We start from the raw sequence: 26,927 nt of genomic DNA on the forward strand, positions 1-26,927 counted from the left end.
AATGCTATGGCACACCTTGCACGTAAAGGGTAAAGTAATAGTGGAAGGTTTCTCAGGATTTCCTTCGGGTCAGATTCTCCATCACAGCCGACATTTCAATAAGTCGTCCATCGTCATTAGGGCACGTGAAGTCTCAAGAATCGTCCTCCTTACATAGAGATGACGGGCATATCAACCATATATAAGGAGGACAGTATTTAAGGAGGACAATTCTCAAGACTTGACATGTCCTGATGATGATGGACAACTCTTCCATCAAAACATCGGTCGTAATGGAGGAACTGGTATGGTATTTGGAGGAGGCGACCGACAGCTGAGGTCATTTGCGCCATGAGGGAAGGGGTAGGTAAGGAAGGGTGGAGAGAAACCTGGCGTCGGCATTAGCCTACTCTTAACCTAAGGTGCCAAGGGGACCACGGCTTAACGTCCCATCCGACGGACGGAGTGTTGCGCTTGAAATGTCCTGCACCCAAAACTCAAGCAGGGATCGGGCAGTTTCTGATAATTCTCTGCCGCTGCCGGGATTTGAACCCGGACCCACCAGGTGGGAAGCCAACACTCTAGCAACCACACCAACCCGATCCCCTATGGAGGAACTAACCAAGTGGAAATCCCTAGTAACCTTCCATGATACAATATGCTGGGACAGCCAGCGATCATTCTTTAAGGTGAAGTACCGTATTTGCACGAATCTAAAACGAGGTTTTTTTCCCTCGCAACACCTGCGGAAAAGAGGGTTCGTCTTACAATCGGATGCAAAATTCTCGATGTCAATCGGCTTGCATAATTTACGTCGGAAAAATTATTGACACCTTAGGTTGCCACCTGATAGCAATACAACGAAAAATCAACGTCAAAAATAGCTTAACAGTAATTTAGCATATTTAATTTTGCGTTCAAGTAAAAAAAAAAACATTTTCCATTTTTGGGCAGCAGGCAAAGATTCGGCGTGTGCCAATCAGTCGTCGGGTGCACTTCTGCAGTGTCCGCGAGATTGCCTACTTTACCCTGGGTTCGGCTCCATTCAAGTTAAAGCTCGATCAACTCACAAAATGTTCGTGTGATTGGTTACAATTTACCTAAATTGTAACGTTAAAGCCTCAATGCCGTCGCGGAATAAACTGCTACAAAGTCGTTGCATTTTTCTCAGAGCAACGGTAAGAAGGCAACATGATTTGCCTCTGATTAGAGAGATCGATTCAGTTGTGATTCCGTGCCTTTCAGAGTATTACGATGGCAGAGAAAAGAAGTTATTACACAGCCGCTTTTAAAAGAAAAGTTATTCAGTGGAACCCCGATCTATCGTATCCGTATTGATCATTTTCCCGCATTAATCGTTCGCCGTTTCTGGTCCCAAATAAAGTTCCAAATAGACAATTTAATTTTTTCCCGCATCTCCGAAGTATCGTTTTTCCGCATTGATCGTTTGAAGATCGTGGTCCCGACGAAAATTTCCCGCATCCATCTTTTGACGAAAATGAGACGAAATAAATACAATGTGTCAGTTATGGCTAATAACGACAGGCACATAGATTAAATATTCCCCACGAAATGAAATTACCATTGGGAGAAGCTCAAAGCCTTGGGGTAGTAGCATAAGCGCATTTCCCAAGATCCGCTATCCCCCTCCATTCAGCTCTCGCCTCCTCCCTCTGACGCTTTCCTCTTCTCCAAAACAAACGAAAGGTCCCAGCTAGCGCAGGGATCGTATTACGAAGACCTTAGCTTCGAAAAAAATATCAAGTTACACGAGAACAATAGGAACGCATTTCCCGCCCCCTGTTCTCACCCACTGACCTTTTTCAGCCTACTTGCTTCAAAGTCCCCAGTTTCTGGAGGTCAACCGCTGCATGCAATCACCTATTAGCTCAAAAGGTGTCAAACAATGAATTTCGGCAATTGGTATTACACTTTTATGAGGCTGGAATATTTGCAATGTGCTCGTAATTCAAAAAAGAACGAGACCAAACACGACGTATTTCTAACGTTATTTAAGCATTTTTAAGCAAGGAACTACTTGGAAAAATGCGATGGTGATTTTTGGCGAAACTCGTTATCCTCGTAGCTGAGCTTCTCGGCAGTAAATGCGGCATTTTTTTCCAAAAACAGGATATCAGGTTATTATCAGTTACCAATTTACGAGTTACACCATAAGTCTCACTTGTCAGAGTTACTGAGGAAGGGATATCTTCTCAGGATATATTGTTCCTCCCTACGAACAATACGAATTCATCCGCCCATCTGACGCTACGCTAATTAGAGAAGAATGGGTAAGGGTATCTTTGGGACAAAAAATTTCATGGCGCAGTCATATGGTCATGCTTCACCCCCTCCAATATGCTCTGCGTACGCCGAACGTGATAGCATAGCTCGTACGAGTGGTTACCTACTTTCCAGGGTGGCTTGCCTTCATACCACGGAGTGTTTTCCGTGTGGGTTTAATAAAGTCAGGTTTCATTTTCACTAGTTTAATTTTATTCATCTTGAGATCAAGGACCCTTCGAAGAAACCATTAGTCGAATCAACAATAAGACCTAAGTGTCTCGATTAAGTACCACTATTCCTGTCATTACGCGCCAAAAATCCTGCGTTTCCTGGGACATAGTCATCATAGCCAAACGTTCCCGCATTGATTGTTTTCCCTTCGAAAATTTTTTTCCCAAAGTGGAGTTCCAAAAAAGGGGGGGTCGTCTTAGAATCGTGTTCGTCTTAGATTCGTGCAAATACGGTAATAGGTTTGTTGATGGCATAATTTGGGAAACAAAACTTAATGATTCCGGAAAGCAATCTAGAATAACAGACGATGTGCATAAATAATATTTAATCGTTTAATTTATACGAATTATGAAAATTAAATGATATTCAAGTGATAGTTTGCATTATTCGTGTTTTCCGATTATTTGTGCTGCCTCTCACCATCATTTGTCCGGATAATCAGGAGTACCTATGCTGTAAAATTTCATTCTAATTCTTCATACTTTCGAGGTTCATTTCCACCTACGTGAAGGCTGAAAATATGATCATCTTTCATTCAACAAACTTCCAAGCAATATTTATTAAATCAACAATAAAATTCTTCCTCCAAACGAAATTAAAGATGAACCATATTCGCTAAAATAGAGCCAAGTATAGGGTTCCCTCTGAACTACTGAACTCAAATTTCTAACAGTGTAAATTACAGATAACTGATGGCCAAGAGCTATCACTAGAGATGCGTGAAAATCGCACTTTCATTTTTGTTTTAACGCACTTTCAATAACAGTTTATCGCATTTTGTAGCGTCTACTGGTTTCATTACGAGGTATATGACGATAAAATGTAGTAAAACACAGTTATATGACAAAATACAGAATATTTTAAATAATTATGTTGTAGAACAATAATAAATTAAGGAATAAGACATATAATGGCGGAGGTATAGCTAGCCCGCGCCCACTTGTAGTTCGCAGCTACGGTGAGTCCCAGCCAACTAGCAGCTGGCCAGTCGCGCACATGCTTTAAGCAGTGAGTGTCGGCGGAGCATTTAAACTGCGCTTGGCACAAAATGTACAAATTTTGCCGTCAAAAAGGCAAATTTACGTAAAAATGTCATTAAAGTCCAGTCATCGCATCTATGTCGCATTTATTTGCGCACATCGCATTTATCGCATTTGCGATTTTCACGCATCTCTGGCTATCAGTAATCATATCATACTCATTAGCTATGCAAAGAAAGTACATAATTTCATGAAATACCAATAGCAACTTTATTTTCTCTCAGTACTTTCTTCTTTCAAATGCCAACTGATATTCTGCATTTCATTTGATCATTTATTCCCACATGAGAAAATGCAGGAAACATTTGTATGAAGCAATCATAATATTCATCCACAAAAGGTACAGTCCTTAAAAATTAGAAAGTTATCATCCACCAACCCTAAAATTTACAGGCCGTATTTGAATTAAACTGGTAGGCTTAAATTCAAACAGAAATGGTAAGTCACTTTAACTTTCAATCAACTAAAAATGACACACAGGAAAGAGAACCATTGACAAGGATAAAATAAGATTTGAAAGAAGTGAGCTTTAAAATTTGCATAGCATATTATGAAAGAGTATGATCAAGCATGACTGAATGTTTATAGGACCTAATGGCATTAAAAATATCACAAAGGTAATTAGGAACAAAAGTGACCTCAGCATTGAGATCGATCAAGGGATATTGTGATCTATGCGACAAAGAAACTTAGCCAAGAGAAAATATGAATTTGGTAGTGAAAGATGCAAGCTTTCATTCCAGTGGTGCATTAATCAGTGAGACATTCTCCACTTGACATCACCGAAATAGCTACCTGGCTACAAACCCTCTGACTTACAGACATTGACCTACCACCAACTGGCATGAAGGAAGCCAGGGGTGTCACTCAGTACAAAGAGGTATGAAAAAGTGCTATATAGAATTCTCACTAAAATTACTTAGAATTCTGACTCTAGAATTGTGACTAAGGAGGTATAATTTAATTCCTCACAAAGTAATATCTAAAAATATTCTCATTTCACTTTAAAGTCATCTGCTTTAAAAATGATCATAGGTAAAACAATTTTCGACTGCCAAGTTCTTGCCCTCCAAATTCATTTCAGTTTCTTGTTATCTTCCCATTTTCATGACCATCCAGCATCAGCAACATTCATGTGTGAAACAATAACTCTTTGGCTGCTGCATGATGGAATCAAGGGTTGATATCTTCTGGAATACATAAGTCCTCGACATACAAACATGATGCGTTCCGAGATCTAGTTCATAAGTTGATAAACCTACGCAAGGCATAGAAAAATGTGGTTATCCTGCTGAATGTAACACAGCATTACAAGTTTGCACTAACTCACGATTGCAATGAACTGATCTAGTGCGTGTGACGATGCTGAAGCCGAAAAAAAATTGCTGTCCTCGGGAATGAAGAATGGGAAAATGCTTAATAGTTACAGACTTCACAACGGATTAATTGATACTTTGTTTACAATGTGCCCAAAGTACGAGTTCCTCTAATACTTTAATGAGTGGCTTGGATGGAATAGGCCTTCTTAGTCAAATATCTCCTAGTTCATTTTGCATTGTCAACATTAGGAACAAGGGCATACCCAGGATTAAAACTGGGGGGGCAAGCCATTTTAGCATGGAAGAGGTGAATGAAACCAATCTTTTAAGAAAATTATAACAGTGCTTCATTAGCTTTAAAATTATTTTCTTGGAAAAAATTATATTTTAGTTATTATTACTATAATTTTAGTTATTATATTAATATCATTTTTCATAGGTTTAAAGAAAATGTATTGAAAACTTTCGTTTCAATTCAGTCATGATTTTCCTTACAGACTTCTGCGATTTTTCCTTCTAGGGGCGGGCAGCTGCCCCCTCCTGCACCTCGCTGGGTAGGCCCATGATTAGGAAGGCAAATAAATATGATTATGATTGACATTTGTAAACTTAGAGCTTACAGCTAAGTCTTCATTTTCCTTTCATTCATGTGCTTTCACGGGTAAGTGGCTATAGTTGGCACCATAACTAACAGGCTATGCATTTTTGTAGAAACTTATCATAGAAGACAAATATACCAAATATCCCTGTTCTAGAACATACTAGATTCTATAAATAACCTTTTTACAGCCACAAAGAAAAAATTAATATTTGAACTCTTACTTAAACTGGACAATGTTGATTACATAACTTCACCCACAAGACAGTAACTACTGGTGAATAAAAAACAGCTTATATTTTCTACTGAAACTGGAGCTTTAAAAGTTTAATCACATAATTACAGAATTGTGGATGTATTACCATACAATATGCACTTTCATCGACAAATACTTTAACAAACGCACAGCTTTCATTAAACTAGCAAAGAAATACCCAATACGAATATCACTCATTTGAGCTGAACTTTCAAAATCAAAATTATTTACCAACCTCATACAAATACAGGTCATATAATTCATGCCTCATTTCATATTATGTTGACATTTATACATATCAAATTCCATGCAAAATAATAGTCATAACACAAAATAAAACCATCAATCACTTCAAACTCCTGAAATTAGGTTTAAGCATACACTTAAAATTAATCCATTAATGCTAAGCAAATGTGTAGATTTTGGAGTGGGATGCATACAGATGTCATTTCAGATGATATGAACATACAAAATTAAGGTATCTGATATGAAGCAATGAAAACAAGCCAATCATTCTTTCAAAAAAAAACCTTTTGCTGAATAAACTTAAATTTTGAATTTGAACAATAACTTACACAAAAGTGTTTCATCAGGGTTATTCCACAATTTTGGGGTGATATGATGCTCAACCTTAAATGACTGCAATTTGACTGAGGTGAAAGGACAAACCTGGTTAATGTTACGTATTTCAAACTGATGAATTAAAAAAAAGCAATCATGTCACATCAAAAATCTTTGGATATGCACAGGAAATAGAGAGTAAAAAATGGCTGCCCTGTGCACATACCAAATAAAAAAAACTTATTCCAAAATACTTACAGTCAGAAAAAAAATTATTTATTTCCCATACACTGACAAGAGAAAAAAACAGCACATGATTCACCCCCAACAGAAGACAGGAGAAAAACAGAGTGCAAATGATTTCTTAAGTTAACCATGATATTACATTAATAATATAATATATAAAATATTCAATGATTTACTTACTTATCTACTTATCACACTAATCTATGTAATTTAAATATGCACATATAAGATTATTTGGATTCATTCTTAATAAAAAGTTAGTCTTCGCTCGGTAAATATTTAGGAGGAACTCTGGTGCAAGGGCTTAGGGTTACAATTTTTAATTATATTCCTTCTGAAATATCAATTACAGAAGTAGAGGAATGGGAAACACCATGATTAAATTAGGTTCAGGATTTCCTGATATATAAATCTACCCACAGACAAGTGTTTATGCGACAATAACAATAAAATTATTTTCCACAAAATGAAAAATATCCACACAAAAAACAAATTTAACCCAACCACCTTCAACACTCACCGTGTCATTCTCAAGAATAAAACTTGGATATCTGACACTGTAAGCATCAAAACCAGTTGGTTTAAATAACCTTAAGGGGCCTCGACTACTAATATTGAATTTATAAGTTAAAATTCACAATCAGTGAATATTTATAGTTATACATTCGAAGTGGGATTAAATCCAATTGAAGGATTTGAAAATTAACATTAAATTTATGCCAGTAGCCATGAAAATGGCATGGAATTTGCAGAAGCTGCCACTGGAAAATATGGAGGTTTCTCGAATTCTAAAACATTGATGTTCTAGTTGGATTGTAAAAATGTTGAGCCATTCTCCTTCTGTTTACAGGTAGCCTCATCAAGAATTTTGACTCAAAATGACTTAAATGATTTTTCAACCTTCACGATTCACAGACGAAAAACTTTTTCAAATTTTTTGAATCACCCTTAATCATGTCATTAATCACAAATTTCATGAATTTAACAGGGTTTTTCTCATTACTTGACCGTTTACTCAACAATGCATCATTTCCTCTGGCACCAATGCAAGGTCAGAAAAAATATGTTCCATATTTCAGTATTGCCAGCATCCAGGTAACTGATCTGTTCACTGAAAATATCATTAATCCTAACGGCTAGTCTGTATAGGCTGTAAAGGCTAGTATTCTGGATAGTCCATCTTCTACTGTACATACACACACATTACATTCGTATTTCCCCACGTGAATATAAATTATTTATTACAATAAATATGAACTTCAAGCCTTTATCTATCTAATTGTGTCTTCCAATGCTTTTAAAAATATCATAAGGAAGAAAAGAAATCCATAAACCACAGGTAAAATATAAATAGTCAACAAATCACTCATAAAACTATTTGTAACGAATGCACAAAAACCTGAGAGTTAGACTTCTTTACTTCATAGTAATAATATATATTTCTTTTGCTGGAATCTATGATTGCTAGCTGTGTTTTATTAGGATGGTTTCCTATTATTTTCTTATTGCCTAAATCGAAAGATTATTACTCCTGGAGTACGCATTTCACGCTCTTAGGTTTTTAAATGAAGATACCTATTTTTCACGAGTAAAGGAAAAGTGAAAATTTTCAAGCACGCGAAAACAGGACAGCTAAGTATGAATACTGGGAAAAGCCCATGTGACATATTTCTGGTTCCCACTGCCACCGTGTGAGGTGACCTTGGGGCAAAGCTTTGAGCACCGCTACAATGCAGGCTGCTAGCAGGTAGCAAAGTACCCAGTTAGCAGGTAGCGCAGGTAGTGGCAACGGATGGGCGCCAATCTGGTCTTTTTCAAATGAGGTTCAAATTTACCATTAACATTTGTCTAAACTGGGATTTTTTAAACCAAATGATTTTTATATTATGAATACACTAATGGTGGGTAACAAATCGCAATCAATGCCTTTTGCTTTCTCTGATGAAGGAAACTACCCTATCGAAAAAAAAGACCAAATGGTAAGGATAAAAAGAAAAAAGCCTTCAATGAATATAAAAAAGCAAGAACCATGAGGGAGCATCATGATCATTGTCAATAAGTCCAGCATTGAGGCATCTCAATGCTGGACTTATTGACAATTGATAGCTTCACATGAAACTGTACCGTATACCTTGTCAGGCTACCAAATATCATTCTCAATTATAAAGCTGCCTTAACACTTTGATTTCACCCACCCAGGTTAACAGGAAAATAGTATATCATAATTTTACATTGCACTACAAATAACTTATAGTAAAAAGTTAATCAAAAAGTTCACCAATGAATTAGTTTATGATGTCATGACGAAAACCTTGATCAAACTATTAGGAAAATTTTTGTTCTTTCATACTATGTGTTGCTGACAATGTTCATAAATAAATGTTTCAAATCAGGAATTTTCCATTCAGAAACAAAATAAACTTGTAGCAGAATACAATTCTGATTGAGGTAAAGGGTGAATGGGGCAAAGCAATCACTGCTCATCAGGGAACTTGCAAGAACGTTAATGTGAAACTGGATTTTGAACAGAATACAAGTTTTCACTAAAGGTTTGAGTAACATTCTAAAATATGATGCTCTGATCTAATAAAAGGCCATTCCACTATTTTTTTAATACCAAAAAAATAAGTACTAACCATTTATTGCTGCAATTATCAAGGAAGGACTTGATGATCCAACACTTTTCCTAGTGGAATCATTACCAGTAACTGGCATTGGAAGACTTTGTAGTGTAGATCCTTCAGACTTCCTCTTGTTCTTTTTAATGACCTGAGGATAAAGTAATAGTAATACATATTCTAAGCAAAAAAGTTAACAATAAAATAAGCTTAAGTGTCGAGTTTCAAAAAGTGAACTATGAGTTAATAGAATATTTATCAGTTAATATCACCACAATCACAAAGTGGCGATAGGCAGAAGATAATGTCAGAGCAATCGATTTTTTTGCTACTTTCACCGGAATAACTAGTTTTGTTGACAAACTTTTTGCTGTAGTTCGTACAAACGCTATTTGCTCCTGGGGACCGAACCCGAAGTTCGTAATTTCAAAAATTTCATATTATTAAAACTTCGTATTATCGAAAAGCGCCATGTATTTATCCAAGGCTTTTCGACGGGACCACAATTTCACTTCGTATTATTGAAAACTTTGTAATATCCTGCTTCGTATAATCGAGAGTTTACTGTAATAATTGAATGAAGAGTTATAATTAATGACAAATTTTTAATCAATATTTGTTAATTTGCAGTTAACTCACTTTGGCATACATTTCCTCAAGGTTCTGCGGAGTATGGGGAAGTTTCTCATGCCTGAGCTCCACTTCAGGCTGGTCAAATACTTTGATTTCATCTTCGTCATCCACCTCAGGGACAGCAAGGGTTGGAACTAAAGGTGGCGGTGGAAGTGGAGAGTTGGCTTGCCTTTTCTCTGGCTTAGGAGAGCCTAGGTTAACTGTGGAACTTGTAGCACTGGAAGAGGATGCTGCAAAAAGGGTAAAATTCCATAGCATGTTAATTTTAAGAAGTGAAAAACAATTCACTCAAAAATATTGAGTGATACATCTAGATTGAAGTGAAAATATTCATTCCTTAAGTTTTTAATGTTTAAAGTTTAAAACTTGTAAAATCAAGAGGGTGGATGATAATAAAAATATTCAGTTCATAATTTGCAAGAAGTTTTGATGACGTGACACACTGAATTGGGAAAACAAATGTTCTTTGCAGAGTCCAGGGTTTATTCTCCTTTGATCTGCCACAAATGTTATTATTAATTTGGTTATCTGCCTTGATTTATCAACACTCCCTAGGCAGAAGGGAAAGTTAGATTGTGCATTGTGTTTTTTTTCCTCTACATTTCCAATAATCCGGCATTTTCAATAATCCAGCTATGCCACAGCTGCATAAATGTCGAATTACCAAGATTGCACAGTATCTAAAGTGCTAATGTACAAATCTTACCTTGCCTGGAGTGTACTTGAGCCACCTGACGAAGGCTGTCTACACTCGGAGGCTGTGGAGGAGGGGAGGGCTGCAGCTGCGATCCTAGAGTCGCACCACACGGCAGTGAAGTAGGGCTGACAGGAGTGAGGGAGACGGGAGAAATGGAGGGAGGCAGAAGGGCATGAGGGGTGGGACTTGCTGATGGAGGCAAGGGAGACGGAAGTCCAGGAAGTGGGGACGAACCACCACGAGAGGCAGACGGAGCTGCTGGAAGAGGTTGCGGCTGTATCTGCGCATATGTTTCACTGCCACTGCCATAAATGGCCTGGCTGCTTCCACTTCGGTCTCCTATGGCAGCATACATCTCATCTAAAAGTCATTTCAAAAATGGTCAACGTCCAAAGGCTCTCCACCATTTCTTTCTAACACCATCATGATGCATAACTTAGAAGCCAAAGATATTAATTGAGTGGTACATCAAAGTTGAAGAGAAAATTTGTCTCTCTTTCTGTTTAAATGTTTAAAACAAGGAAAATAAAGAGGGCGGATGACAAGAAAAATATTCATTCATTAATAAATTTGCCGATTTTACATTGGTTGCCAGTACGATACTTGGAGTGCCTATGGCAACATGTTGAATGCATAAAAGTCAACGGGTTTCAGGAGTCAATGTGGAGAGAATGAGGGAATAACACAAAAAAATGGTCAATATGGAGAGGCACTCCACAACTTCTTTCTACATCTCCACAGTGTAAAACTTGGAAGCCAAAAATTGAGTACTCTGTGATACAGCACAGTTCTTCAGCATTGATATACGGAGCATTCCATTTTTTAAGCATAAAGCAATGGGATTTCAGCTCTTTTTTAATTTTTAGAAGCATATTAGCAGGATGAATCTCTCCCCAATGAAAAGAAAAATATGGTTGCTATATGTCAACAAATCTCAGACTCAGACACTCCAAGATTTTACAATAAATAGTTTGAACATGGCAAGATAAGATAAAGTAAAATGGACAAAAAGGAATTCGCTGCTGAATGTCTAAGTTATAACCTTGACCTAGGTGGTAAAGTGGCGCAGGATTAAGTCTTCACAAGCCAAACTGAATCTTCAGTCCAAAAGCTGCCTAGGGAGAATATGACTTCTGAGGCTTGGAAGTTGAATCTGAATAAGTTGGCAGTGAGAGTGAAGTCAAAGGCATGCTCCATAAATAAAGGCAAAATTATTTTGATTATTATATCTAATTGAGTAATAATATAATTCTCAATCACACACATCCTCAGTTTTAGACTTGTTCAAGAGGAAAAAGTTTTTATCAATGTATAACCTTCGAACCAGCCAAAATTAGCGACTACCTAAATTCAAAAGGTCAATCACAGGATTTTTGCAAGAACAGCAAAACTTCATTAAGAGCAGTGTTGTAACATGAAAGTTTGCAGAGGAGTTGTTTTAAGATTACAAAAAACAAGGGGATTCGTATCACACTTAGATTTAGCAACCATCATTTGGATATAAGAGATGCCCGACTTAAACACAAAATAAAGAAGGTTAAGTGTTTTGGAAAAAAAAAACTGGGGTCAAACAACACTTGAGTACTGTTTTTCAGATAAAACAGAACTTGGTGATAAATAAGGAAGAATATCAACATCATCAATGAGATAATTACAATTAAACCTCACTAACATAAGTCAGCTATTTACACAACCCGTTACTTCACTCTACAAAGATCAGGAAGACATGCCAACAGGTGTCAACCCTGGCATTTTTGGCCAACAATTTTGTAACAGTTGTGGGAACAAAGCCATCGCCCTCCATTTCTAAAGATTTATTTATCCCACATGCAAAACAAAAATATAAGAGAAACTAGATTAAACAAGAGAAACTTACCAGAATCATCTGATACTGATGCATAATGAGGATCTGTAGACCTAAGGCTTTTGCTTGGAATGCGAAGAGGAGGCAATCGGGCATTTTTCTGCTGCTCACTAATCTGTGCTTTGATGGTGGCTATGGGTTCTCGGACACTAATACTAGTGTAGCTATCTGCAACAACATAATGACAAAAAATTGTAGGATCAGTTGATTTTTCACTTATTTTCGAATTAAATCTCTGCTAAAATATGATATCATGCTAGAATGATTCCACTCCCAGTTACTGCCAGTTCTTGTCCAATTATTAAAAATTGAATACCTATGTTTCATAACCATTTGCAAGGTTCAGAAATATATTTTTTTAAACAAGAGCACACCAAGTGCCTATTTTTCATTGACCATGTAAAATAAATCATGTAGTTTTTACACAAACCTAACAAAATAGTTTTTACACAAACCTAACAAAATATTTGAGAAGTTGAAAAAACATTTTACAAGTGTCACAATGGTGATTTACACTCTTAATAGCTGGACAATGGATATATAATAGATATATCATATGAAAGAATTTCTCATAAATATCACCAACACTCCAGTTCCAAAATATCATCCACATATCCCATTATCATATAAAAAATCAACTTCCCATATTTTAGCTGTTTTTCGGAAAGAGATTTTTGACCCACTTTAGGAAAAGCACATTTAATTGATGAAATTTTTTTATTTTTGAATAAAACATCTTCTTTTAGTGACTTAGATTATTTAATCCATAGAAATCAGTTCCATTCATAACCCACTCCATAACCTCAAGAAATGCTAAGTTCTCATTTTGTGCTTAAAGTTTTACCCTTCCTCCTTGGAAAAACCTTTTTACTCTATGCTATGAAAAACAAAGAAATTACTTGAATCTTGGGACTCGAGATTATGAAAGTTTCCTCGAGATCCCCGCTGCTGGAATGGCCCAGGGCCAGTTTCCAAGCCAGGAGTTGATCCATTGGGTAAACTTCTTGATACCAATGAGGAAGACACAGTGGCATTTAAGGCCGATGCGGACGGGTTGGAACTATCTAAGTTGATAGGCGGAGTCATGTATGGCAGTTCCTGATTAGCTGATATACCTCCTGATATTGCTTTGGCAGCTGGAATGTGTACTGACTGGAAACAAAAAAAGAGAACATACATACATCATTTGACTGGTTTAAGAGAAATCACGAATTATCAGGTTGACACTTGACACATCTTAAAATGTTATACAGTTAAACCCTCCACATAAATGACGGATCTGGGACCAGGAAAATTGTTTGCTATCCAGAAAGTGCTGCTGTCTGGAAAATTTTGGTATAGTTTTAATGAAATATAATAGCCACTTACCATACTTCTCCGAATATAGTCCACCCCTAATTTTGAAGCTTCAGGTTAGAGAAATATAAAATAAAAACTTTGAATATAAACCCCCCCTTCACGTAAACCTAGGAATTTTTTGAAAAAAAAGGGGGGACTAAATTCAAATAAAAACAGTAATTATGAAATTTAAAAATCTGTAAATTTTCTTAATGATAACAATGATATTTTTCTTAGTGATACACTCTTTTCCCTTCATCCCATCTCCTCTCACACACCCATCTCCCCTCAATCGGTAGCACTAATTGTAAGTGGCGTATCCACTGACATTACAAACCACCCCTGGAGCCTTTAAAAGAGTCACCAAAAATGAGTAAGATGGCCTCAATAAATAACTTTCAAATAGTACTCGTACAAAATTATTGTTTTTGATTCCTAAATATCACATTTCACATAAAAAAATCCCAAAAATTTCAGACTTAGAATTTCAGTCTGAAGGTGGACTTTATTTTGTATGTTAAGCAAGTATTTTGAAATTACAACTACATTTTTGTATTTCAAAAGCAATTTTCTCAAACAATTCCTATTTTATAATGGAAATAGAATATTTATGAAAACTTTGTACTTGGTACCTAAAATATAATTGAAATTTATTTTGCCCACTCCTACATTCTCATTCTTTTTTTGTCATTTCACAATGACGAGCTCCAAAAAATAAGCTTGATTACCGGTGGAGATGATGCACAGCTTCCACTTGTACCACTCTGTGACCTTCTATGAGCCCTTGGAGGAGGCACTGGATTCTGGCCCTCGATTCCATTAGCATGAATGGATGATGAGTGAGCAAAAGTAGAAGGACTGAAACATTGGCAGTTGCTTTCCAGATGCCTTTTGAAATGCACACACTCATTCCACGTCTGTGGTTTCAGGTTGGGCAAAGGTGCAGCTGAGCTTGAAACTCGCCCATCATTCATTTCAGCACTGTACAGTCCTCTTCCATGATCACTCTTGCTTGTTTTTACTTGTGCATAGGGATGCTCTTCAGCTGAAATAAAACATGAATAGAAATTAGCTAGGTAATTCTAAACAATTCACCTCCGGGCATGAATTGTACAGTAAACCCACCCATTCAACTTTTCCAAGTTTGCCAGTGCAACTGTCATCATCAGACATCCCAGGATCCCAAATATCATGAGAGCATTTACTACTAATTTTCAAGGGCTCACTAATTTTCAAAGGACTTCCGGTGATATGGCGACTTCTGCATGTAACTTGTGCGACATGTAGAATTCTAATCAAGAATCCAAAAATAATAGCCTGAATAATTCCACTGGAAATAGTGGTGATCCCACTCAAAAGGCAAAGGGAATCAATGGAAATCGGCAGTCAACCAACAACACAATAGACAAAATAATCAACCCAGCCACCCTCTCATCTTCAAGGTAAAAATCCTCGAGCAGCAGCTCTTCTTTCCATACAAAGACATCATCACGAAAGGAAAATGTAAATCAGAAGACCACCAAGAAGAGTCGAGTGAATATCACCGCCAAGATGTGAGGAGTCAATTCCAACAACCTTGCGAAAATTCTTGATCTTCAATTTTGGCCTAACGACGCTGGGGAAAATAAGTTCCGTTTCATAAGAAAATTTTTTGCGGAGATAAATTCAAACAGTTAAAACTCAGTCAATATCGGCAAGAAAGCATTTTGACAAGCCCCCTCGCCTCATCTCGCAATGAAACACTAGCTCACTGTAATGCATTTAAGTATCCAGTGCCAACAAAACAAACTCCTCGAATTAGATACCTTGATAAATGACTATCAACCTGATGTGTTGTGCATTTGTGAATACTGGATGAGCTTAAATGAACTTTCTACCATCTCTCTTATGGGATATGTCATTTCAGATGTGTATGCTCGTTCTCATCACAAAAATGGTGGTGTTATAATATTTGTGAAATCTACCACAGTGATTTTATCAAGCCAATTTTTGAGCATGAATCTAAATGAAGAGTTACCGTATATGTCTGAATATAGTGCCCCTTTTTTTCCAAACATGCCCGTAGTAAAAGTAAAGGGGGGGACAATATTCAAACGGATTTTTTAAACTTTTCCCAAAACTGAAGCCTCAAAATTAGGGGGGAGAATATATTCAGAGGGGACTATATTCGGAGAAATACGGTAACCTTCGATTGTTATGTTATGTGTCTAGTTTTGACTAATGATAAGAAACTGTACATTGTAAGTGCTTGGGTATTTGCTCGATGAACTTCACATTATTGATTGGTTCACATTCACATTATGGTCTGCATTCCTTGGGCGCTTTTGCTTTTTTTAATTTTGAAGAGCGAATAGGAAGATAAATTAATTTTGACACTCTCATATTACTCCTTTATTTTTACTTTCTTGCTTTGACGTGTTTGGTGTTTTTTGGCCAAGGCGTCTACCATAAAATGTTTTCTATTCACGCAACTCACGGACGCGCGGGTATGCTGACGACTGCTTTCTGCCGTCCGAGGAACAAAAGAAGATCAAGCACTCGCGAATGTAAATGCCACAATATTTTCACCAAAATGAACTACCTATTTATCAAACGACAGTTTACTTCATGAATTAGAGACTGAGCACTCCATGTTAACTTCATTTCTAACAGATCGCAAGAAATTAGAGAGATTAGGGACTCTTGGTGAAGGTTTTCCGGTGATGGAAACTCTCGCTATGGCAAGTGCCAACACCAAAAGGGCCTCGTAAAAACAAATTTTTTTAGATGCTTATTATAGGGTCCATTGATGGTGCCTCGGCTATCTCTCGTAATGGCGGGGGCCTCGCAATAGCCCGAACTCGCTTTAACAAGGTTCCACTGTACCTGGGCGTGAGAGGCATTGCTAACAAATTGCTACTCTCTTACCTCACCAATCGAACACAAGCTGTGTCACTCTGTCAAGGGTAACAGATATTGCTCTGAGAGTAGTATCACTTCTGTTGGTGCACCCCATAGGGTCCATATTGGGCCCAGTCCTTTTTCTAACCTGCATAAGCAATTTGCCTGTATCCCAATTCTGAAGTCTTAATATATGCTGATGATACAAACATATTACTTTCTGCTCCATCACAAAATGACCTTTTCATGAGTTCTAAATCTGCAAACGAAAACATTCTTCTCTGGTGCATTGATAATGAATTGAAAGTAAACACAGAAAAGTCGCATAATGTTCAATTTAGGTGTAAAAATCATCTCCTGAAAAGTGTTTCAATTAAAATTGATAAAAAGTCTATTGAGAATGCTCCCTCCGACCCCATCTTTAAAACTTTAAAGATCCTCCCATTACCATGAGTCTACTCATTATCTCTACTAATTTTTATGCATAAAAATCTGGACATGTTTGAAATGAACTCTAATTTTCATAAGTGTGAAACCAGAAATAGGTACTGCTTTCACTATTATACAGTGAGGACAAATAGGACTAAGTCAGGTCTAAGAGAAATGGGACTCCGAACCTAAAGCAGGACTTTGTTATGAGTGGGTTTGTTATAAATGGGCTCCACTGTATTGCTCAACCTAAATTTAAACACTGCCGTAAAATAAAACAAATTTAGTACTTGAGAGTAAAATTTCCCCTTTCACACTTACTTGTTTTGAGGGAGTCGTAGGGGTGTTCTTTGTTAAGGCGAGAGTAGCGACTGTGAGCATCATCATCATCATCCTCCTCTTCATCATCTACTGGCCTTTTGATGGATATCCCCTGGTCAATTAAATTTCCAGACTCATGTCCAGAATTAGACAAAGGCCTAGCTGGAGGAGGGACAACTGGAGCAATTCTCTTCTTACCACTGCTACCAAAAGATGTTGAGGCCAGAGCAGACATCCCAGCTAAAATAAAAAGGAAGGCAAATGGACATTTAGGTTATTTCTGCATTTTCTGCGGAGCAGGTGATTCCTTACCACGTTATCAGTGCACATTTGACTTTTTCTGACAACACGTTTGCCAATATTCCAACATACATCTTCACATAAATAATCAATAGTTTCAGGTGTTACTTGGTGAATTTTCGTCATATTAAATAAAATAATCTCGTTAACTTACTTAATATTAAGTCTTTACAATGAATCGTATTTTGATCTTCAACCTGAAGATGCTAGTTAGAACACTACTGAAACTGCAGCTGGTAAATTCAACAAAATATGTAGTAAGATAATGTTTACTTACACAACACAAGGCATCATATAGGATAAAACTTTAAAACAGCAGAATTTTAACAAAGGATATGTTGTAGAATAATTAGTTATGTATGTGTGAGGCCAAATTGATTACAAAAATGTAATTAAAGTCAAATATACTTTCTTGGACCTCAAGATAATAAGGATTTACATGAAAGTATAAAAGGCACTTCTCAATGAAAGAACAAGAAATAATTAAATGAGCATAATGCGTGCAGTACTTGGCTGCTGATCTAGGGGCCTCAGGTTCAAAACATAGGGGAAGCCTTAAGTTAAACCCAAACAAAATCCTTGAAATTCAATAGAAAGGAACCAGCCCCAAATGTTTAAGTGTGAAATTGCCATGCTATAGAGTAGTTTAGGGTTAGCTCGACCCTCACCTATCATAACAATCATCATGTCGAATCACTGAGTGAGTGAAAATTCTATTAACCATGAAAAAAAAATAATTTATACCAAAAAGTCATTTCATTTTTTTAAAAATGAGAAAACCCTTAATGTTTAATACCAGTGGCATAACTATGGGGGGATGAGGGGATACATCCCCTCCCCCAAAGCCTCATAAAAAAATTATTAATGCTATTGTCTAGTTTTGACATGTAATAACTGCATCTACTTAAATTTAAATCTTCAGTGTCAAGATGATGTAAAATGTGTTTCCAGGCATGTCATTTTTCAGAAATTTTCCCGGACCTCCGATGCAATCCCACCCTTCCCCCTCCCCCCCCCCCAGTCGTCTCCTCTCAAAGCGGCCTGAATTTCACGGCGTCGTGACGTGAACGGCGGCCGGCGAAAAGTCGTTTTGTCAGAAATCGGCCTCAATGTAGTACTGCCTGTATTTCACGCCGCAGAAGGTGCACCGCCGGGCCGGATTGAAATAGGCGCCGTGGTGACAACGGCGGCCGTCAACGGCGCCATGCGGTCAACTGCACGATTCGATTCGTTTAAACACATCCATAGACACATATGGTTATTTGAAAGCACTAAGCGCTAGCAGTTGGGGGAAGGGAAGGAAGGAACAGAAAGGATAGGAGGAGAGGGAGCTCTCCTTATTAGCGGACGTCGGATATTCGGCTCTCCACTGAGCTACAATGCAAAAAAAATCATTTCGACATTGGCCAAATTTAATATCTAATTCTTTAGGTGAGAAAGCGTCTCATTCTAGATGTTTCAGGATAGATAAATGGGAAATAATTTTTCAAGTTTCTTTGAATCCGATTATGTTTTGTTATGTGTGCTTCTTTCACTGCCATTCTGACCGATTGGCAACAGCTGTAATCAAAACTAAGCGATTTTGTTGAATCTAGCTGCTGTCCTACCTTCCCTTAACACCTGGGAGAGGGGTATCGAAAGGGAACCCACGACATGAAACATTTCGGCCAATTTGTAAGTTAGACAGTACTATGGTTATACCGTAGCTACACAGCACTCAGTTTGAAAACAACATCGTGACAGGTTGTGTTTTGCGGTTGGACTTTTTTTATCGTAGTTCCAGCTTTAAATATCGAACGAAGGATAGGAATTTTAAAATGCCAAAAGCTAGTGATACTGTTCATACCAGGGCAAGTGAATTCAGCTGAGAAGGATTTTATGGAGTATTACTGATCAAAGTTTGTGATAAAAGATTTTAATTTGAAAGATGTGACACTTTGTTAAAGCACATCAGTAGCGATACACAAAAACGTGCGAAAGAAAGGGGACCCGCAAAACAACAGCTATCATTTGAACACTCAGTCAAAGAAAGCGAAGGAGCAGCTTGTTGTTGCTACCACTGAAGCATTTTTAAATGCTTTATATAGTGTAGAGAAACTTGATAATCCAAAAATTCTGGAATGGCTCTCTAAGTACATATGAGGTAGTGGGAATTTGCCGTTTGCCGATCGTATTCACCAAGACTACATACTTGAACCATTCATATACCTTGAACCAATATAAGTTGAATCATTTCTTTCATTTAGTTTTATCAGACATTTTGTACAATCAAAATTGTGTTCGATGTTATGTATAATGCTTAAAAAAAGTACAGGCATCCCCCGAGTTACGTAAGAGATGCGTTCCGGCAGACTCTGCGTAAGCCGAAATTTACGTAAGTCGAACCTTTGCATTAGTGCTTCAGAGATTGCGATCGGTGCTGTGAAATTCTCAGCGGAGCTATGCGTGGTAAATTCTCGGTGAAGTTTCATTCAATTCACTGCGATATTCATTAACTCTACCGCGTATTCTTACGTTATTAGATACAAAATCGATAAACATTAATATAGTCTGAGAGTTGCATCTCGAGCATTGCTAATCAAAATGCGTAATATTATTCCCAGAGTTGACCGATCGCGTGGATTCGGGAAAGTACGGTATCTCAACGCTACATTACTAAACTGAATACTTTAATTGATTCATTATGTTATACTGCGATCTACGGGCTCAAAGAATGCATCGTCTACCTACCTATAATCATTATATCTTCTGCCTTTTATATATTACATTGATCGATGAATCTGGTGGTTTCACTGTCACAGTTAATACACGTAGGAGGAGTGTCCAGGATTACCAGCAAATAACACACAAAAAAATACAAGTAAATTACTATATTCTTAGATACATTCACACGCACATACACTCAATCTTTCACGCACAGAAACATACTTTCATTCTCTCATATCTCAAATAACAGAAAAATATCATCATTTGACAATATGTGAGAATGAGAATATGCAGCTTAATAAAATTTTCCGCCAGAAACATGTAAACAATCACGCAATTAATATCGTGTGTCAACTTTTTCTTAACTTTTTCGCGGCGTTCATTACCAACTCTTAAAATTTCAATGCCGTTACGTGGGTACTAAACAATTCTTTTCCGCAATAAAGATTTCTGCTTGAACTTCATTTTCTTTTAATTCCACAGACGGAAATGTCCAAACTTAAGGATACAATTTTTAAATAGTTGAAAGTCGGAGTTCGGGTGTGCATGCTGTATAACAAGTTGTATCGTACAGGAATGAGCGCAATCACATCCATCGCTAGAACTGCAAATTTTCAGGTTGGTTGCTGACTCGGGATTTATAAGCGATTTTTCCACAGAAATTAATAAAAATTCCTTCGAGGAATGACAAAAATGGGTCACTTCATTATTTTTAGCACGTAAAAAACTTGATAACTATTCAATATTTTTTCTACCATAGGTTGTACGAGCGAATATCTACTTCTTCGCGCTCGCATTCGAAAATTAACGTAATCATTTGAAATACGGTTATGGCTTACGTAAGTACGGATTTACGTAAGTCGAGACATACGTAATTCGGGGGATGCCTGTATGAGTATTCATGAAACGTGTACCTTAAAATAATAAAACACCTATAAACATGGGAAATTTATAGCATAATAATAACACCACCAAGATTTTCTGTAACACCGAAATCACATTGTTTTAAAACGAATCTTAGCAAAAAATAAAACCACTTTCACGGACCTCTAGGAATGAGTGAATATTTGATAGCAGTAGAGAATAAGGAGGTCGAGTAAGTGGTAAAAGGTTAGATATGGTAATAAAATGTAAAACAGGAAGGAGTAAAAGAGATTTGCCGATAGATAGAAGACAGTTAAGGGAGAGAGGAGACATTGAATAGGTTGATGCTAAGGATGTCATACAATATACAATGGCAAAATGCTATAAAAATATTAGAACCAACATTAAATTCAACTCAAACCAAACTGATAAATCTGTACTTCAAAATAATAATGAAATGAACCATTGTTATTTACCATCTCTAGTGGTATCCTCAACTGTAGCATACAGGTCAGAGCTTGTATCACCTCCACTGTGAGTTCCTCCACCACTTTCTCCAATCTCAGCATCACTGCACTTTATGTGATTGCTGTCCAGAGAGTCCATTTCTCGAGGGACACTCCTCGACCCAACTTTACATCCATCTCCCAAGATTCCATCCTTCAGCTGATCAACTGGAATGTCTGGCAGGCTCCTTTTGGCCGTTGTCAGAGGCCTAAACATTTTTACGGATAAAATTACTAAGATGTTAGAGCTATACCAGTGAATATTCACATTTTTTAACACAAGGAAATATTTACACAAAAATATTTTAAAATATATTATCCAGTAGATGATCGAGAATCCAGATAATAGAAGCATCTAAACAACTGCAGATCAATACACTTTTAAGATTAGCTGCAACTAGTACTATTAAATTTTAGAGTTAAAATTCAAAATCAGTAAATATTTAAGGTAACATGAACAAAGTGGATTACCTCCGATAAGAGGACTTGATAATTACCACTAGGTTTACGTTAGTAGTCATGAAAATAACATGTAATTTACAACAGCTGTATGTTGAAAAAAATGCTAAGGCATAATACTGATGTTCTAATCGAAATGTAAAAATGTTACGCCATTTTCCTTCTATTTACAAATGCCCTAATCAAGATTGCTTTCATGATTGATGTACCTCCGCAATTTACGGACGAAGAACTTTAGCAAATGTTCTGAATCATTATTAATCGTGCCTTTAATCATTAATTTTATAAATTTTATTGGGTTTTTCTCATTACTTGACCCCTTACTCAACAATGCATTATTTCTGCTGGCACAAATGCATGCTCCAGAAAAAAAATATTTCCTTATCACAGTTTATGTTATTGGAATTTGGAATTTTTGTTTTAAAAATGTCGGCTTGATCAAAAAAAGGTAAACAAGCATCGAACATGATGGAAAATGTGATCCTAACTTAAAACTGTAAGTCCTCGATATACGAACAAGATGCATTCCAAGACCTAGTTCGTAAGTTGAAAAACCGAAGCAAGGCACCGTGAAGTGTAGTTATCCTGCAGCATGCAACACTGCATTAGGATTTTGCATCAACTCACAATGGTGACAAACTGATGTACCTGGGAGTGCAATGCAACTGGAGCCAAAAACATTTCGCTGATTGAGGGAAGGAAGGTCGGGCAAAACTCTGAACAGTTACCGACTTCACAATGGTTTAACTTTACCTGATACTTTGTTAGAATATGCCCAAATTGAGAGTTCCTCTACATAATACTGCATTGTACCGGCCAATGTCAAAGGCACCAAATTTGAAATTTCGGTCACGCTTGAATTTTTCGACATTCATATCACTGAATGTTCGTAAGTAGAATGTTTGTAAGTAGAGGACTAACAGAGATTTTTTTCAATTCTCATTAATTTTTATAAGTGTTACAATGAAAAAATTAAAAATTACTTAATATACTTAATAACTTATTAATAAGTTTGATCATGGTATATAGTTTGTGATATCTCGAGCAGGAAATGGTCATGTAGTGGAGTATGGTGTCATGCAATGTTGTGTGTATGCTTGCGTGTGAGTCAGGGGTGTGGAGGCCGGTGTGATGGCCCCAGTCAACAAGGGCTACCTAGGGACCCACTTATCCCCGGCCTGAGTGAAATCATCCTCTCTCCCGGCAAACCCCTTTCCACAAGTGATATTTCCCATCCCGAGGGGTATATAAACCCAAAAAAGGTGTACTTCGCGAGGCATGATTGACACAACGACCAAGGGAGCAAGATTAGGGGAAGTGCTGATATGCATGATTGCCATCATAAGTGGAACCGGAGTGCTGCTGGTGGCATACGCTGAAAGGAGACCAGACGAGTTACGGCCGTGTCCCACATGCCCAGTGCGGGAGGAGTTCACATCATCTGGTCCTAACCGTTTTGCTACAGCTCCCAGTCCTCATTGCAACTTGTCCTCGCAACTTATTTGAAGAAATGCTAAGAAAGTAAAGGTCAATGAACTTGCTAGCGAACTTCAGAAACTTTATCAGAAGGCACTAATTCACAGTGGCCCAAGGATTGCATGGTATATTTCCTTCAAACTTGTACTGTTTTGGAGGGGGGGAAAAAACATCACTTTCAAATCATCGATTTTTTTTGTTAAGTGTAATCAATTCATTCTTTTCATTCTCATCAGGGTATATTTTTTTTGTTGTGAATAATGTAATGTGCAGAAAAGGTAAAATATATCATGCAATGTTAAGAGTGATTAATGTGGTGTTTGACTAGATCATTCCTTTGCTCGGGAGGGTTGATTGTTTCCCTTAATATCACGTATGTGACGTCATGTTCCGTCACAAAATGTACATGTATTACCGATAACCTTTCGTCTTCATTCCTCCATCACTCAAACTTCCGTATCCTTTGAGCTGACTGGGTAGTATTCTGTTGGACATTTGTTTGTGGAAGAGGGTCTTTGCTAATAATTAGTCTTACCTATTAGATTGGGATGCATCTATAAACAAGTTAGATCAGATTTTATTCATTCTGTAGCTATTTTGGAATGAAATTATGCAGTAAAAAAGAGTGTTTGGTTGTTTTCTGCACATGATTCGCACTACTAATGTCACATATGGGCTGGGATTTTTTCTTTCCTATGCCACACTAGATAGTAAAATAGAGCAATCCTATTTTTTTAATTCTGAGACTTCATTAACAAGAGATGTTGTAATTTACCCATTCTCTCACTCATTCAACCCGAAGGTTGGTTTGAGTAGGAGATGGTAGAGCTCACCCCAAACTTCTCAATAGGCATGTAAATACCACACTTTCAGGGTTGGGGGGCCAGTTCCCTTCCCTGAACCACCAGGAGCCATCTTGAGGATTTTGTTTGGGGGTGTCTGAAGGCTTCACCTGGGATTTGAACCCAGGACACTTCTATCAGGAGCCAAGCACTTTACACACTACACTACCACACTCCCTTTACCCTGCTCAGCTCAGATTTTCCGTGTTTCTACTTTATCTGTGCTTGTATTTTCTGGCCTGTTATTCTCCCACCATCAATGATCCCACAATATAAACAGTATGAGACAGGAAAGAGAATCACACCCCAGAGCTTGAAAAATTACAATAGCTCCTATACAGAATAAAAACCATAGAAAACAATTGTTTAAGATGTTTTTTTTAAGACGTATAGGTACCTGAGATATTAAACATAATAAAGAGTAAATCAGGGGATTGCTGATTTTGTCTTTGTAGGGAAGTAGATGGTCAAAACATTTTGTGATCCTCTTAAGTAGGTAATATGTATAGCTAAGATGGAAACAAATGATAGCTTATGACACTACAAGAATGCAAAAAGTATAAATAATTTTCATAGATTGGGTTGAGGACTCTACCTTGTTTCATGAGCTGTATTGTCATCAGGATATATATTCACCACCGTTGAGTCGTTTATAGGTGGTATCCCATCAGAATGGTTAACACAACCTTGTGATTCATCTGGGTTTGTCTTTATAATCATTCCTTTTGGTCCATGAAGTTCTTCTCCACCATTATGCCTACAAAAGATATATAGAAATCAATAAAAAAATTATATTTTACCTTCAAGTTAATAAGACACAAGAGAATCAGCTTTCTACCTATGGCTTCAATAAAAACATTTATGTATTACTGCTTCATTCACCAAAAAGCCAAGGCTCAAACATGTAACTTTTATGAAGTTCAACACACTCAAAGCTGGCAATACTGATGAGTGGTACTGCATACTTGCCCCAGGAAGAAATACCGTCTTCTGGTATGAAATGGGAACTCATAGAAGAAACAGGAAATCAATCCAAATGAAAGCTTTCACACCAAAAATTACACTGAATGAGATAAGACATCTCCTTTCCAAATGCTAAACAAATAATGTTACCATGCACAATGCCACAAAAGCCCAATCCAAAATAAAATACCCTGAACACTTCCGAAATTTAAGGACGCAAAGGATATATACTACCAAACCCAGGACACTTCTATCAGGAGCCAAGCACTTTACACACTACACTACCACACTCCCTTATTGCCTTACCGACATGTACTTAAACCATTAAAGAACCAAAAACAAAATATCTGTTTTATTGCCTTAGACATCATGAGTACATAACTTGTAATCAAAAATTTTATCACTTGAATTTTACACTATAACACATCCAGATTCCGATAAAATTCTATTGGTGTGACATTGCAATGGAGAATGGATTTTATGCTCCAGATCGAACTTAGTAAAAAACAAAGCTTTATTAAATTATTAATAAAATTTAGTGAATCACGTTTAAACTTTCATACCATCATCTTCAATAGATAGTTTATATTTATAACTCTTCTCCATTCACAGCACAAAAATACTATCCTTCACTCATTTAGGCCTGATAACACAGTGCATTTGCAAACACAAGTTTTAGAGTAATTTCTTGAACGTGAGAATGAATGTGAAAATGCACCTGGTAGCAACCCAACATGCCATTGCATGAACAAAATTATGACATTATTCTGGTTCATGCATTCATACATGTTCCATTTTGATGCACCAAAATTGTTCATACACTCGCACACAAACTCACATATATCTGTTAATGTATGGTGTAGCCAGTCCTTTATTCGATTCAATAACAATCAAATATCAGATTACTAAAATATTAGCCGATATTACCACCTAGTTTCACTACAACTTGTCAGCTTTCACTAGGCCTTTTTCCTCTACATTTAAAAGCACACATAAAATTGTATTTGGAGTCAATAGTGATATGAGATAACAAGAGAAATTAGGACCAAATTCAACCAGGAAATCATGCATATTCTGCAAGGAAACAAAAAATTAGGGGCCAAATTTTTATAAGGCATCCAAAAATAAAAAATATTTAAGACTCAGGTTTTCGGCAATGGTCACACTGGTCAGTATTCACCTATGGTCAAGAAATGGACCAAAAAGAGGTCAGATGAATGTGCCTTCAGCACATTCAAATGAAAAATACCAAGAAAGAGTAACATACTCATTAACAAAAAGGATGAATCGAGAATAAGATATACTACAAAGTTATATGAATCATTTCAAGATATTGTAGGAACTTGAAAGCAAAGGAAATTGAGTGACATAGAGAGAGAGTGAAATGGAGAAAGAATGTCCAAAAGAATGACAAAGGAAAAATTCTACCACTCAAGAAAGAGAGACAGACCAAGACTCAGATTGATGATGTTACTCCAAACTTGCACCAAAAGAACAACAAGATACAGGGGAAGA

The 26,927-nt window shown here is 37.0% G+C and overlaps 1 protein-coding gene across 1 annotated transcript in view; it reads right to left on the bottom strand.

Moving 5' to 3' along the window:
- LOC124164145 (NHS-like protein 1) overlaps positions 1-26,927 on the bottom strand; it is a 35,929-nt gene that overhangs the window by 7,259 nt on the left and 1,743 nt on the right. The window contains exons 2-10 of the mRNA XM_046541336.1: positions 25,045-25,206; positions 21,643-21,881; positions 17,297-17,536; positions 14,395-14,711; positions 13,228-13,480; positions 12,341-12,496; positions 10,474-10,824; positions 9,774-9,997; positions 9,153-9,285 (exon numbers count right to left, since the gene is read on the bottom strand). Of these exons, the coding sequence (XP_046397292.1) occupies positions 9,153-9,285; positions 9,774-9,997; positions 10,474-10,824; positions 12,341-12,496; positions 13,228-13,480; positions 14,395-14,711; positions 17,297-17,536; positions 21,643-21,881; positions 25,045-25,206 (2,075 nt within the window). The remainder of the gene's footprint in view (positions 1-9,152; positions 9,286-9,773; positions 9,998-10,473; positions 10,825-12,340; positions 12,497-13,227; positions 13,481-14,394; positions 14,712-17,296; positions 17,537-21,642; positions 21,882-25,044; positions 25,207-26,927) is intronic.

This window comes from Ischnura elegans, chromosome 8, assembly GCF_921293095.1.
Source record: "Ischnura elegans chromosome 8, ioIscEleg1.1, whole genome shotgun sequence".
NCBI lineage: Eukaryota > Metazoa > Arthropoda > Insecta > Odonata > Coenagrionidae > Ischnura > Ischnura elegans.